Source organism: Peromyscus californicus, unplaced genomic scaffold (genome assembly GCF_007827085.1).
Source record: "Peromyscus californicus insignis strain IS unplaced genomic scaffold, ASM782708v3 Scaffold_2__1_contigs__length_46816999, whole genome shotgun sequence".
In the NCBI taxonomy this organism is placed as follows: Eukaryota; Metazoa; Chordata; class Mammalia; order Rodentia; family Cricetidae; genus Peromyscus; species Peromyscus californicus.
Window position 1 is genome coordinate 6,743,101 of NW_026294540.1, and position 16,003 is coordinate 6,759,103.

Genomic DNA, 16,003 nt, shown 5'->3' on the forward strand with positions numbered 1-16,003 from the left:
CAACTGGGACGGACTCACCACAACGTAGATTTTGCTTTGCTGGGCAAATGGAGAATGCAGTGGCTGAGTGTGAAGGTCCCAGGCTGCCTGGGGCTATCGCTTACCGGGTGTGTGTTTTGGGCGGTGCATTTCCTCTTTCTGGGCCTCAGTTTCCCCATCTGTAAGGGGGGAGATAAGAGCCAAAGCAAATCTTTCCTTCCTTAAGTTGCTTGTCAGAATAATTTATCGCAGCAACCAGAAAAGTAACTATGACATCATCCCATTCTCTCAGGCCGGGAACAGGTCTCTGGACAGACATACGACACCAAAGAAGACATTCACTGGGCTTCCGGAAAATGAGAGGCCACACAAGGAAACCTCTCACCCCAGCCTTCTCCTCCCTACATTGTCACGGGAGGATGAGATACTTGTAATAGCTGCAGCCTTATTGGACATGAGGACAGACTATAACCGCGTAGAGCCATCACAACAGGCAGAGACGAAATATGGGAACCAGGGCTGAGGACCAACAGCTAGGCAAGCTCGTCTAAACTTCCCGTGGAGTTGGCTGAAAGCGTTCTGTCCATCTGTCCACCACTCATGCTGTCTACCCCACTCTTCGCTCAGGAGTCATTACCTGAAGCCCTAACACTCCTGATGATGTTTATCGCCCTGGTAGCGCGGCGAGTTTCTCATGAAATGAAGCACAATATGCTAAGAACATCAGCTCCTTTATTGGCATCATCGTTATTATTATTATTATTTACTGTTATTTTTCCCCCTAAACAACAGCACAATTCACACAACAAAGACACACACATTCCCCCCACATACACGATACCACTAGCCTGCATGCCAGGCTGTCTGGCCTTTGCTTGGTTCCTGATAGAGCTGCTTGGAGACAGCTCTCTGTAAAAATCTGACTTGGACACAGGGGACACAATAAAGGGGAACCTTAGCCAGAGAATCAACTGAGAGGTTCCCAGAGTCCTTGGCGGTGATCATTTGAGAGCCATGGGGTCATGCGGTATATATCTGGGTGAGGGGCAAAAAGGCACTGTTTTGTGTGGCTGATAAATCCCACACGGGGATATAAGACCTGCCTATGACTTCTCCTAGACAAGGAGTTTAGAAACACACTGAGGGGGAGCCAGAGGGCCCCATCAGCCAAGCCACACATTAGGAGAGGCCAGAGCAGGAATCTGGGTGATGGGAAGGTCCCCAGAGAAAAAGCAACCCTTGCGTGAGCTGCAAGGTAAAGATGTAACACGAAACGTCCAGTCCCCATTCACTAGTTTCACAACTATAGACCGTGCGGTGTCTTCAACCGGACAAGATGAAGGAAAATCCTCCCTACACCGTGACCTAACACAACCAAGCAAGGCTTCGCCCATTGTGTCATCCTGTGGAGAAATCTATTAACTACATTATCCAGGGACTCTGTGGTCCTTCTCTTCTCCCTCCCATCCCCCAACATCTGAGTTGCTTTAAATTTGAGTTCTGCTAAAGTAGTGTATGTACCCTCCAACCAGAGATTCCCTGGGACTGGGGACAGGAACGAAGAAGGACCAAGGCTGAAGTCTTAGGAACAGGTGACTTCTGGGTTGTCTTGGGGAAGCTCGTGGTTGAAGCTGCTCTCTCCAAAGGGTGAGTAAGGAGGGACTTGGGGAGCTTCGATGATGAGCAGGCCCTCTGGGGAAAGTGAAGCAAATACGGTCACTGGATCCACTTCTGCTGGAAGCCTAGGAGAGGGAAACACAAGATCTTACCCATTGGTTGTTTTTCATAGAGCTGAAACAATGAAACTATATTCACTGGAAAGAAAATATTCTTTTGCACAGGAGTGTGCGTGTGTGTGTGTTTGGTACATGTACATGTTTGCGCTGATGTGTGCATTGGAGCGCACATGCCTATGTGTGTGGAGGCCAGAGCTTGGTATCAGGCTTCTTCCCCCATTGCTTACCATCTTATTGTTTGAGGCAGGGTCTCTCGCTGAACCTGGAGTTCCTCCATTTGCTGAGGCTAACGAGCCTATAGTTTCAGGGACCCATGTGCCCCCATCTTTCCACCTCTGGTTACAGAGGTTTTATAAGGGTGTCCAGGTCTGAACTCAAGCTCCATGTTGTCATCTTTTAGAAGAGTCTAGTGCGGTGAATAACAGAAGTTCAAGCTTCTGTCTCAGAAGTCATGAGACTCGGGGGGGGGGGGGGAGTCAGACAGGCTCCATGACTCAGAGAGTGTAAAGGTGGGGGCTTCAGTTCTCAAATCTGATTCCGTTTCTCACAAGGATTTGGAAGGTGAAAGAGGACAGGGGCTCACACAGCCCAGACAGGCCCTATGGCCTTGAACTCCTGGATCTCCTGAGAACTGTTGACTGGAGGCATGTGTCACCATGCCCGGCTTTAAGGATTAAAACATTTTTTTTCCTTTGTTTTTGGAGTGAATGAAGCTACCCGGGATATGATTTCTTCAACCGACTTGAAACCAAACCGTGATGGCGTGTTAATGGTCTCACTGGGATGCCTTTAGTAGTAAGAATAAAAACAAAACAAAACCCACAACCTGCTGAGCGCTTTCAACGTTTCAGGTGTTATGTCTGACTTGCCTGTTCACATTCAGTTGCTAAGAATCCTGCCAAGAAGGTTCTACTACTGTCCCTGGTCACAGACAAGGATATTGAGACTCAGAGAAGTGAGCTGATTTGCCCAAGGGGGTCCAGTTCGCACCAGCAGATGGACTCAAAACTGCTATCTTGGGCTCCACACAGTGTGTTCTCCTGCCTTCCCAGCATCAACCATGTGAAGGAAAGGCAGAGAAGCCAGGAGCGTCCATCACCAGAGACCTTCCCCAAGGGCCAGACCAGCTCTGTCTATTGTACACGCAAGGAGTGGGCTGCTCAGCCCTGAATGTGATCAGGACTCTCCATGGGGGGCCCAGGAGTCATTTCCCATCATCAGAAGTTCAAAGACCCAGGAGCCACATCCACCCAAAGCCACCATGCCAAATCGGAACTATGCAGCTCAACAAAGACGCTGCTTAAGAGTTTGGAGGATCGCCAAGCCAAGCTTTGGGGAGAAGACAAAGCCTCGCTGTGGGCCTCCCGCCCACTGCCCCGCCCACGGCTAGGGATGGGCCAATTCTGTTTAACCATTTGCTGCGTGCCAGCCAGTGAGCACCTGGTACAGCCATAGTGTGGGCCTAGCAGGCAAGAAGACCTGTGTTCAAATCCCAAGCTTCTCAACCGTCAGAATGTGACTTCTGGGATTCTATTTCCTCGGAGGGAAAAGCATGTCGGAATAGTATCTGGCAGTCGGGTCACGGTGTGGGGAGCCTTGTAGTCACCGGCCTTGCATATTGGCCTCCTGACAGGTGTAGATATTTGAAGGCAAGGTGCACAGACATCAGAGCCCAAAGACCTTCCTGCTGGCCCAGAAGGATGACCTTGTACGTGGGGAAACTGAGGCCTACAGATGGGAGTGACTTGTTTGGGGTCTCTCAGCAGAGTCCTGAATTCCCAAGTCGGTGGGAAAAGGTTAAGGAGATCCCTTAGGCCCTCATTTGCATCTGAATGACAGTCCCTCGCTGAGGCTGAGTGTTAAATACCTCAACGCCTTTAGGGCCGGGCACTAACGACTTTTCCTTTCCCAATTAGAGCTGGCTTAAACTTTGGGCCCCAGGGCAAATGACCTTATCTAGTTAGAGGACCCAGGCTTAGCCTCTTGGGGTTTATTTCCCTCGTAGGTGCCTTCCTTAGGGATCACGTTAGGGGTGAGAATTTAACTTTATTAAAAGTGAGCTGATGTTAGAGGGAGGAAAAGCCTGAAACTGGTGATGGGGTAGAAATGGAAGTTTGTGAAGCTGAGGAACAGTGAGGACTGTGTGTGAATGCTGTAACCTGAGCTCTCTTAACCCAGCAGGAAGGCCAGGGGCTTTAAAGGTGGAGAGACCTGTGTTCAAAAGACCTCTTTTCTTCTAGAGACAGTTTTACTGGCTTATCAAATTCTGTGTGTGTGTGTGTGTGTGTGTGTGTGTGTGTGTGTTCATGTGGGTATGATCACATATGTGTGCACAAGCATGTGCAGATCAGGCATCAACCGTGGGTATTGTTCCTGAGGAGTTATCTAGCTTGTTTATCACGGTTATTATTACGATGATAATGATGATTATTGGTTGTTATTATTATTATTATTAACTATTATTATTAGTATTTGAGACCAGATCTATTATGGGGATTTGGGACTTCCTGATAGGCTAAGCTGGCTGGCTGGCAATCCCAGGGATCCTCTTGTCTCTGCCTCCCCAACCCTGGAATTACAAACTCAGGCCACCACACTGGGATGTTTCCCATGGGCTGTAGGGCTGGGGCACAGGTCCTCCTGTGTGGCAAGCACTATAGAGACTGAGCTAGCTCCCCAGCCCCCAACTCCCTGTTCCCTTTCATCTCCAACTCCTGAGAGCCACATTCTACTCTCTCCCTTAAAGAGCTTGGTTATTTTAGAGTCCACACAAAGCGACACCTGCAGCGTGATTCTTTCTGTGTCTTGTCTACGTCATGGGCCTTATGTTCCCCAGCTCCCAACGTGGTCAGACTTGTCCTTTCTTCTTAAAGGCTTTCTAATAATCCAGGTCTATTCTTTCCCAGCACTTCAATCCTCTCGCCCACCGCTCCGAACTTCAGTTTCCTCATGGACAAGGAGAGTTTAATCATCTTAATGGGATTCTTTGAATGGCTAAGTGGGGTTAAGCCTGTAGACCTCATAATATGGATGCTGGCATATCACAGATGTCAACAAAGGGCTGACCAAACACCTGGAAAGATGTGAGACAGGGAGAGCTGCCAAGGGTCCTCCATGCTGACTTCCTGCATCCTGTTTCCTGTTTTCTCCTCCAAGCTGGGGGCAGAAAAGGGCCTGCTTCTAACCTGTGAAGCACCTCCAAAACCTCTCTCTCTCTCTCTCTCTCTCTCTCTCTTTCTCTCTCTCCAAACAGACTTCTGGGATGTACTTCCAAGCCCACGGTGTTTGCTGTAGCGCTCTGCAGAGGTGGAATCCTCCAAGGACCCCAGGCTTGGCTAAAGAAAATTTTCTGTCCTCTAAAGACGGGGGCTTTCCTGGGAAAGGCAAACAGGTTCCCTGACGCTGGCCCAAGGGTTACCCCAGTCTCCCGCCTGAGTCCTTGATATTTCCATCTGCCAGAACCACTCTTGTGGGACCCTAACCTTGGGGAGCCTTCCTAATATTAATCCACACCACCCAACACTTCATCTTAATCCTCCCAACTCTACCACAGCCCTGAGTGGGAGGGAATATAACCTCAGAGCAGCCACCCAAGTGGCTCTAAGTGATACCTTAATTTTATCTTAATATGGGGGAGTCTCTATACCAGGGCCGGGAGTCAAAATACTCAACAAGTAAGTGGCACAGTTAGACATTGACCATTCACAGCGGATGGATGCACGCTGTGCTGACGGAGGAAGACCTTGGGGGACCCTCAGTGTTTGGAACGGAAGGAGGTTTGGGTGGTCCCGGGGATACAGAGTGAGGCTCAGTCTTGATTATCAACTTGTTTGGACCTCAGAGAGGGAGGCTGCAGAGTGGATTAAGTGGGGGAGGACCCTGATGTAGGTGGCACCATGCCATAGACAGGGGGAGTGGGGGGGAGGCAGAATAAGGATCAGAAAGGCAGACTGCCCCCAGAACGCAGGTGTTTTCTCTCTTCTTTCTCACTACTATGATGTGAGCTGCTCTCCTTCACCACACCACCCTCCCCACCACGATGGCCTGGAACAGTGAGCCTGATACAAATCCCCCCCACCTCCTGTTTTTCTCAGACATTTGCTACTAATGAAAAGCTAACTAACACAGGCGGTCAATGTGTCAACAACTCGCCCTTCAGCAGCTGAGAAGCTACACTATCTTCAGCAACTTCAGGCTTTTCTATCTCATCATCGAATTCCCAGAGCTGCTTCCTGAGTGGCCTCAGAGGTGGGGGAATCCATGGGAAACTGGCATGTTTATTTTGTTTGAGACGGGGGTCTCACGATGTAGCCTGGGTTGGCCTTTAACTTGTTACAAGATTCCTGTCTCAGCCTTCAGAGTTCCAGGATTATAATAAGTGTGAGTTATCATGCCCAGCTTTGGACAGCGTGTATGTGTGTGTTTGTGTGTGTGTGTGTGTGTGTGTGTGTGTGTGTGTGTGTGTGTGAATATGCTAATGTGTGTGTGGGGAGTGTACACTTGGCATGTGGAGGCCAGAACAGGACACTGGGTGTCTTCCTCCCTCACTCTCTGCCTTGATCCTTAACGCAGGGTCTCTCACAGGAAGCTGACCATTTCAGCTAGGCGGGCAGGCCAGTGACCAGTCAGGATCTGCCTTCCTCTGCCCCACAACGCCAGGGTTACAGGCACGTAGGACCATGGCCAGCTTTGTACATGGGTGCTGGAGATTCAAACTCACTCAGGTCCCCATGCTTACAGAGCCAAAGCCCTTACCCGGTGGGCCACTCCCCACCTCCCGGATGTTTTGAAAGGTGATTGATTCACCATGCTCCCTGCAGGAGCTTCTCAGCTCCTCCCTGTTTGTGATTCTGTCCTGAGCCAGGGTGTGAGCCTCTGGAAGGAGAGGCATCAGTGCCCTCCCTCCCTTCCTTCTCTCTCAGTTCTGTTTGATCTAGAGACTGGGCTGGGGAGAGAGGTGAAGGTCACAGATTCTGGCGAGCCAGCGAATGTAAAAAGAAACTGGTTGGTATTTGCCTTATCAGGAAGTTTCCAAGGGCTTCCGAGAACCCGTGGGGGTGCTGGGGCTGGGGTCAGGAAAGGGCACACGCATTCAGAGACTGGGATGTACACTCTCAATGCTGAAAATGAAATCTCAGGATTCAGCCAGTGCAGTCTCTCTACCACAGAACTTGTTTGCCAGGGCTAGTGTGGAGCTCAGACACAATCATGAGAATCATACCAACAGACTGCCTGGACCAGGCCCCCTAAGGACATCTGCCATTGCCTGCGAAGATACTGGAGCAGTATCTCTTTAGCAGAGGAAGATACAGTGTCAGAGACCTGTTTGGGGCAGTGCTAAATCCTTACTGTAGACCTTAGCTTGGCCCTTTCATCTATTGGAGATTTACTTCCTCCACAACACACAGAGGGTTTGCTATGCATCTTCTTCCTGTTGTCTACCTTCATGGCAGAGGTCAAGACAGCGATGGCTGTGAACGACCTCAGGACCAGAAATTCACCCAGTGAGTGATGCTGATTGGAGAGACAGTGCATGGCAGGCACCGGAGCCTCTAATGCAGCTAGCATCCCCCACTGAGCCTTCAGGGACTGCCAGCGAGGAGATGTGGCCATGTTTCATCGGTTCAGCTTGGCTGCCTGCTTACTGCTCTCATAAGACCACAGCTAACGAGAATCCCTCCCTTAAGTCAAACTTGTCCTTTCTCTAGGGTGGTGTCTCAAGCCTCCAAACCTCCATGGTGGGTGAGAAGGATCCCAGGAAACCAGACAACAGTTTGAACCAATATGTTGAGGCCACAGGTATTATCTTAGCTGTAGAGGAAGACACCTTATTGGAGGGGCCATGGAGATGGCTCAGTGTGCAAGACTACTCGATGTGTGCATGAAGATCTGAGTTCAAATTCCCAGCACCCATGATAAAACTAGGTGTGACAATGTACGCTTGTGACCCCAGAGCTATGGGAGAGAGAGGCAGGAGGATTGGTATGGGCTTTCTGGCTACCAGCCCAGCTCTAGGTTCAGTGAGAAACTCTGTCACAAGGGGAAAGGTGGAGAGTGATAGAGCAGGACATTGGACATCTACCTCTAGTCTCTATGTGAGCACAAGAGTCCATGCACGACACAACCAACATACACATTTGCATGCACACCACATACGTAGATTGCACATGCACGCGCATGAAAGCATGCACGCATGTACACACACACACACACACACACACACACACACACACACACACACGATTTTATTAGAGCAACTAGAGGCCAGGGTTGAGTGGGTCTTACTTTGATGGCGATTGATACCATCAATCCTGTCTATGCCTCCTGGGTGGGCGAGCATTCCAGTGCTCAGTGTAAGATGGACGAATCATTTTGCCTCTCTGTTCCTCCTCACAGGGCACTGAGCCGATGAGATGATACTCTAACCTCCCCTTCCCACTTGGTGGCCCCTATTAGAGGTTTATTATGACAACTTCTCCCCTTGAGGTCTGAGCGTTCAATTCCTTGCCTGGGTGTCTCTCGCAAGAAATCAGAATCCCAGGGTTGAGTTCCACGCTCAGTGCCTGCCTGAGGTGCCCCCTGCAAGGGTACTTACTGGATTTTCTTGGTGAAGTTCTTGGAGACAATACCACCTTCCTGCTGCTTCTCTTCATGTTTACCTGGAAGACAGGAGCGTCATCATGTATTAGAATTTGTATCCTTTGGGCATCATTCGGAATTTGGGCTTGAATTCAAATCCTGCTCTGCTCTTGCTTTCTTTGGTAGCTTAGGAGTGGTGTGGAGACGGGCTCTGTTTGGCCTACAGACTCAAGCCCACCTCCCAAGCTGGTGGAACATGAGCTAATACAATGTGCAGGGAAGAGGACATTGACATAATGACTGCATTAATAATACTTTGTACCATTAATCATTCATGTTTTGTTGACAACTGAGACCCCTGTTCCCTAGCTTCCAGCCTCCCACACAACTCCTACCCCGTAGCTGTCCAGCAGGTCCCAGGAGCTGGCATCACAGATCTATCAGTGAGGTAGAAAGAAGACACAAAGCCACATCTGGGGCTTCCTGGCCACCCAGCACCCTTCCCTGGCTCTTCGGATCAGCTTCTTTCTGCTGCTGTTGCTAAAGTGTCAACTAAGGTCACCCCAGAGTGGGTTCAAGGTCACCCAGAAGGTGCATGGCTGCCCTGGCACTCACGGAGTCAATGCCAAAGGCTGTGGCCTCCTGCCCCTCTGCCCTCGGATGTGCGGCAAGCTTCCTGCACCACCTATCCAGCCCGGAAATAATGCTTCCATCTGCTGGACACACCCAACCCCTCCTAAGGGACCTCTCCTTAGAGAAGAGCCACAGAAGCAGAGAGGGGAATTCTACCAGCCACGCCTCTCAGGGGCTCCTTCTTCCAATTATGGAAAGGAAGATGAAATTACAAGAAGGCTTCAGACCGAGCTGGCTCTTATCCTGCAATTCATATGGCAAATTGTGATCCTCTCAACGATCCTCCCCATTCTTCATCTTTTTTCTTTTTAAAGTAGGGTGTCTTAAATTTCTCTTTAAGCAAACAGGATTAGTGCTTGGCTGGGCCGGCTGTCAGCACCTGCCCTTTGCACGTTCCCACTCCTTTTTGAGGTCACATTCCAGAGCCCAGGCCCGCATTCACACTCAGAAGGCCTTCCTGAGGAATAGAGCTTCCGAATAGAGACTATAAATACCCAGGGGGACTACAGCATCTTGTGGAGGTCCAAATTGTCTTAAACTCATCATTTACAGGTGATTGCATTAGTAATACTTTGTACTACTAATCATTCATTTAATAACCTTTTCTGATTACAAGATAATGCATATGTATGTTAGGAAGCGTAGGAAATAACTTTACAAAAAAACACAATCACCCATCCTCCCCCCCACCCCCCACCCAAGCCATGAATAAAGTGTTTACATCTCCAGACATAGAAAATGCTTCTTAAAAACGTATGGATTTTCTAGAATACAGCCATACATCACACATCGTACCAAAGGGATCATTCTGTCCTCATCTGGCTGAGAAATTATGATTACTTTTCCATTTTCTCCAAATACTCTTCGACAGCATGGTTGTGTGTGTGTGTGTGTGTGTGTGTGTGTGTGTGTGTGTGTGTGTGTGTGTGTGTGTGGAGGGGAGGGGGAGGAGCACTGAGTGATGCTGAACGTCTTTCTCAAGCGCTTACCCACCTTACAATTTTATTGCCTTTTAAATTAACTTGTTAATTTTGTGTGCTTCATATGGATCGTGTGCCGTGGACATCAGAGGCCAGCTTGCAGGAATTGAACGTGGACGGTCAGGCTCGGAAGCAGGTGCCTTTTACCTGTTGAGCCATTTTGCGGGACCTCCACCCTAGAATTTGAGACAGGGCCTCTCCCGGAACCTGGAGCTCACCAAACGTTTTATGCTGGCTGGCCAGAAAGTGCCTGGAATCCTCCTGCCTCTGCCACCTTGTGCTCAGGCTGCTGTGCCCAGCTTTTATGTAGGTGCTGAGGGCTGGAACTCAGGACCTCCTGATTTTCAATGGCTGCCTCGTATCCCTCTGCAGAACTCCATAATGGCTTACTTAGCCAGCCTCTTATTTTTCAGCACAGACAACAATGGAAGCCTCCTCTCTGCACTAAAAATCCTTGCAACTTGATCTCCACACAAAACCCAGCAACTTCTGAGATTTGAGCCAAGCTTGAGACCTTCTAAGGCCTGACCTATATTGCTCCATGGCCCTTGGGAAAACCATACTATGTATCTTCCCACTACAGGGAGGAGAGGTATACTGACGGAATGCACTTTTAGATTGCAGTGTCTGGAGGCCAGAACTCTCTATTCTGCGAATGTGCTGTCAACCCAAGAGGTTATGCTGTTCAACTCGGTGACAATCATCTACTCTGCGCCAGCAATGAGCACTGTCTGTTCTCTGGTCCCCTCCCCGAGGCCTGGGCCTCGGAGAAGCCTGCTCCCACTGGGGACAGGCCAGGGCCTCTGACTCAGCTCTTCTGCACCCTGTCCTCCTTCTGCTGCAGGGCCTGGTCACTGCTGGAGGCGAGGAGGAAGATGATGAAGCGCTAGCAGCCAGCTCACACAGACATTGCTTAATGTAGCCTTTGAATCGACTCCTCCGCCGCTCTGTCCAACCTCATTGTGGCTTTGCATCTGCTCAGTGTGTGACAGGAGAGAGTCAGGTGCTTTAATAAAGTCAGGGTCCTGTGGGATAATTTTGCCTAACAGTAGGCCGGTTCCGGGGAGGGCAGGGCTCAGCTGTAATGCTTGGTAGTTCAGGCATATTGACTGCATGTTCCGCTTGGGATACTTTGGATTTATGATGGGGTCTCTGAGGCCCTCACCCCCACGGTAAGCCAAGGAGCCCCTGTGTGGTCTGGACTTGGTGTCGGCCACTGTTCTCAGCGACTTGCTTATGCCAACTCCTTTAAGCAGGGACTTTATTACCACCACTGTGTGGATAGAGAAACTGAAATTCAGAGAGGGTCGGTGAGTCTGTGGCTGCACCACCCTGAACACGCCTGATCAAGTGATGTGCCTGAGGCCAAACACCCTGGAAGTGATGGAGCAAAGGGTGGCAGAGTCCCGGGAGCGGGATGCCAATCCCTGCTCAGACATTTCCTGACACGGCTATACCCTTTTATTCTGTTTATTCTCCTCTAAAATGTTCTGAAAACTATGTTACTGGAGCCCCGGGAGAAGCAACAGAGTGAGCCACACAGCCCCTCCAGCAGTACAGGTGAACCTCGTCATTCACTTTGATGTTCAGGGAAATGGGGATCCTCAGAAGTCTATGAATGCTGCCCATGGTCTGAAAAGGGGTGCAGGCTAGGGGGAGGCAGAGAGGGAGGGTCTCTGAGCAGGAAAGATTCCAAGATTTCCATCACGAGGCCTGTGGTGGGGAACAAGTCTAAGGAGGCGGGTCATCCTGGCACTTCATTTGTATATCATTTGCATATGTGCATTGGTTATTGGGCATCTGATGTTATACCAGCAAGTCTTCGTTCATTATCTTGCTTTCTGATTTACATTTTATACCATCAAAATGTTTTTTATTTTTGTACATGGAAGGAAGAAATGATGATTGCTTGTACAGAAATCTTTGCCATCCCGGGACAGAAGAGATCTCATGCAGCTGCGATGTTTCTCAGGTACCCTAAAGAGCTGTGGCAGTACTGGTGAGGGTAGGGTGTGCAGCCAGACCCATCAAGGAAAGGTGCTGTTTCCAGGGAGAGCAGAGGCCCTGGGACCAAGACAAAAGCCTTTTCAGCCTGGCCCAGTAGCCCTTGAAGGGATCATTCTTGGCTGTTGCCTGCAGGTCAGGAGTGGGGGAAATTGAAGCATGATGGAAATCATGAACCCACATTTTCCAAACACTTCCCTGGAGCAGGGTATTCCTTTATGGTCAGATAAGATCCATCAACTGCATGGACCAGGGAAGGCTCTGAGAAGCCCTGCAGTGAGGAGGAGGCTTACTCATGATTTTGGCTCATCTGGCATCCTCTACAAAACTCAGAATAGCCTTTCATCCATTCCCCTGACACCCGGAAGCAGATGATGAGGCAAAATCTGACCTAGCTCCCTTCTTTGTGAGACAGCATTGAAGCTGAGCCCAGAGGTTGGGGGTGTTTAGATGTCTAAACAGGTTCACAGTCAGAACTAGAGTCAGCCAATGAACCTCTAGGCAGGCCTGGCTTGAAATGTTAGATACTGCCAGAGAGGAAGCAGGTGGTTGGTTGTGCTGGGTGAGTTAGCCTCCCTAGGCCTCAGTTTCACTATCTGTAAAATGGGCAAGGGTGGTATTACAAACCTACCCACACTCCTAAACAACAACAACAACAACAACAACAAAACATTGTGAGTAACCAACCAGTAAGCCAGCCTAGGTGGACATTGAGCAAAGGTCTAGCCTGAACTGCTTGTGGAAGAATAGGTTTTTATTGCATGATGTAGCTGGGGTACTGGCTCTGTTCCCTGGCTTCCCCTTTAGAAGTTGCTTTTACAGGGAGCCGCAGATCTTGGCTCTTAAACCCCTTTCAGGGAAGAAAGCTTTCACCTGCACCACTTGGTGGGTTTGGAGTCTGTATGGCTGGGGTCACAATTAGCTGCACACTTACAAGGTTTATATTTTTGTTTTAGTTCCAGAGTTCCCATTTCACAGACAGAGACGTTGAGGCTCCGTGATACACCCCAAGCCTCCAGATCACTAAGGTTCTAGCCTGAGATCTCAGCTTGTGGCTGTCAGACTCCACCTGTTAAGGAGTCGGTTAAGGAGTCGAGGGAGGGTAAAGAAAAGACTACAGGGTGTGGGCGATCTGGAAGCTTCTGCCTTGAACAACCGTAATTAAAACAGATCAAGGGTGGGGTGATGATGACCTCAGTCTGCAGGATGCGCTATTAACTCCATTTTACAGATGTTCTGGATAGATTGTCTGCATCGACTACATCTTCCCACTAGCCTTGTGTGACAAGAACGGCCATAATTCCCATTGCACAGACAGGGAAACCGAGGCTCCCAGTCGGTATCCATTCGGCTACCTCACGGTTGGGCTCGAATTTGAACCCGGGTCTCAAAGAGCATTTATGATTTATTACGTACTGGAATCTCCCCACGTGCCCACACCGTGGCCACCACTGCATTGCTGTTCACAAGAACAAACTAACTGTTAGTATCCCGGGCACCATCCATGCGGCGGCTGTACAAAGACTGCCCTGTTGTTAGAGGCTACCGCCACCCTTCCCGAGGACCCATAGGGACCTCGACAGACGCCCAGAAAAGAAACAAGATAGCTAAAAATGTAACTAACCCACCCTGTTGGTGAGGGAGCAGCATGGCTTGTGTTGGCTCACCAGCCGAGGCCGACAGCCCACACCCGCGTCAGCACGTGCGCCCCAGTGTGCCAGCCCCACCACACCCACAGCCACAGCCTTTGATGTTTGCGGGTTCTACTCCAAGGGGCTTTAAAACCCTCCCCTGGAACCCTGCTGGGACTTGTCCCTCCTCAGCTAGTCCTCGCGCAGCAGCGGGGATGCTATTGATTTCCTGGCTGACAGGCCCCTGCCAGGAACAAGCTCTTTTTAATGGCCTGTTAATTGGGAGGGAGGCAGGAGAAAAGCCGAGACCCAGCTTCCTGTCTCCTCTGTCTTTTCCCCCCTCACGGCGTATTCTTTCTCCCAGAGTGCAATGGGGTAGGGAAAGCCCTGGGCCTGGTGCTGTGGCCAGGCCTAAGCTCTGCTCTGGTCCTTTTGCTGACTCATTGTACGACCTGGGGCAAGGCCTCCCTCCACTGCAAGATGGGAGTAGAGAGTCATGGGAGGAAGGGTCAGAGGAAAGTGGATTTTTAAAGTGGTTTTCGTTGGTGGTGGTGGTGGTGGTGGGGTTATTTTGTTTATGTGTGTGTGTGTGTGTTTCTGATTCGAATAAATACATACATACATACATACATACATACATACATACATAAATAAAATTCCCTTCCATCTCTAATTCCCAAGACAGCCTGGGTTGGAACCCTTTGCCGCCTTGAGCAAATTATGCCAACCTCTCTGTGCCTCCATTTCCCCAGTCTAAAAGGGACGGGTGGATACGAGCCGCCTCCTCCTCAGACTGTCCTCACATCCTCACATCGGCGCTACCTGATGCTGGCCTCCCAGTTTACGGTGCCTGGCAGACTGCTCTTCGCCGAGGACAGCAGCTCTGTTGTTCTCCTTACTATCCAGCCTCAGTTTCCCTGCCTGTCACTAACATGACGACTCAGCATTCACCCTGACCCACTCCGCTGGGTTGTGGATTTGTGTGGGGTAGGTATAGTAACCCCCTCTTCCTGGGTCTTCAGAAATCCTCCACGCATCCAATCTATTCTTTATATTAAAATTGCCCATTTCACAAGATCCAGTCTGATCTCTGCCAGTTCTCAGGTGGACACGGTGCCCTGAGGACCCCCAGCTACTGGGTCACATTCAGACTCTGTCTGTCACCCACGGAGAAGCACTTGTCCCTAAAGATAACATTGTGGGCTGCATTCCTGAGACCTGAGGTCACCTGGGCCATGTCATCTGTCACAGGTCCCTTCTACTGAAGTTGTTTGGGCTGAACCTGCACACACACACACACACACACACACACACACACACACACAGAGAGAGAGAGAGAGAGAGACAGACCCTGGCCTGTCTGCTCCTCACTTACCTGACACCTCCACGTATCCATCCTTGGTCTTGACCATCAGCTCTTCCGGCTTGAAGCTGTGCACATTGACACACACTTTCCAGGGCTCCCCAGGAAAGGGTGGGGGGCTCCTGCCCTCAGCAGGCACTCCAAACCTGGCTGTGGCTGTAGGCCCCCGGGGCACCATGCCGGACCTTAGGGTTCCAGGCCAGGCGGAGAGCCGAGGCATCGCCCACTCAGGCCAAGGGGCTGTCAAGTCGTCTGGGAAGGGGTCCATGCCAAAGCCATCGTCCAGCAGGCGGGAAGAGAGCGGTGAGTCCCGGAAGGGGTCTCTGCGCAAGCGGCTTGGGTAGGAGCACGGGAAAGGCAGTTGCCCATCAGCCATGGTGTCTGCTGAGCTCAAAGGGGAAACAGAGGCTCAGAGAGACGGAGCCACCTACCCAAGGTCACACAGCAAGGTGATGTGGCTTGAGATGGTTTTCAGAGTTTAGTCCTCCACTTCAGAAAATGCTGATCTTCTGTTAGCCACAAGCCCAACCATCCGCTGCCCAGAATGGAGCTGGGGTCCTGGCTCACAAACGTGACTCACCGAGCAGGCCCAGCAGAACCCCAGAGGGCCTCTGTCTGTCCCACCTCACCAGGCTTAGCAGCAAGTCACCAGCCTCCCAGGCTGCCCAGGCTCCCAGCCAAAGCCCGCTGAGGTCTTGAGCACAGCCAAGAGTTTAATAAACCTCGGGGACGCGCGCCTAGAAACTTCTCCTGGCTTCTGGGCTGGGAGCCTTGTATTTATTTGCTGCTGGGGGCTGAGGGGCGGGTTTTGCAGGCGCCTCCTGTCACAGGAGTATTCAAAGGTGATGAACCAGCCCCTGAGAATCCGCTGAGAGAAGAACTGGGCTCCGGGAGGGGGGTGGGGAGCTGGGAGGGGCCGTGGCATCCGAGTCCAGCCAGCCTCTCCAGCACTCTCTCCTCCCCGCGCTCAGCTCCGCCCTCCCTCTGCCTCCAACAGCATCCACTCCAGGCACTAGTGTCCCGCAGGGCACTAAAGCCAGACTATTAATAACCCTCCGCCTGGCTGAGTGCTCAGGTCACACTCTGGAAATACCATGC

The 16,003-nt window shown here is 50.7% G+C and overlaps 1 protein-coding gene across 1 annotated transcript; it reads right to left on the minus strand.

The window, feature by feature from the left end:
- Positions 1-694: 694 nt before the first annotated feature.
- Positions 695-15,785, minus strand: Hspb8 (heat shock protein family B (small) member 8). Its single transcript, XM_052755157.1, has 3 exons — positions 14,918-15,785; positions 8,311-8,374; positions 695-1,721 (listed from the first exon to the last, which is right to left on the minus strand). Exons 1-3 carry the CDS (start codon positions 15,279-15,281, stop codon positions 1,562-1,564), a joined length of 588 nt encoding a protein of 195 aa, XP_052611117.1. The 5' UTR covers positions 15,282-15,785; the 3' UTR covers positions 695-1,561.
- Between the last annotated feature and the right edge of the window lie 218 nt (positions 15,786-16,003).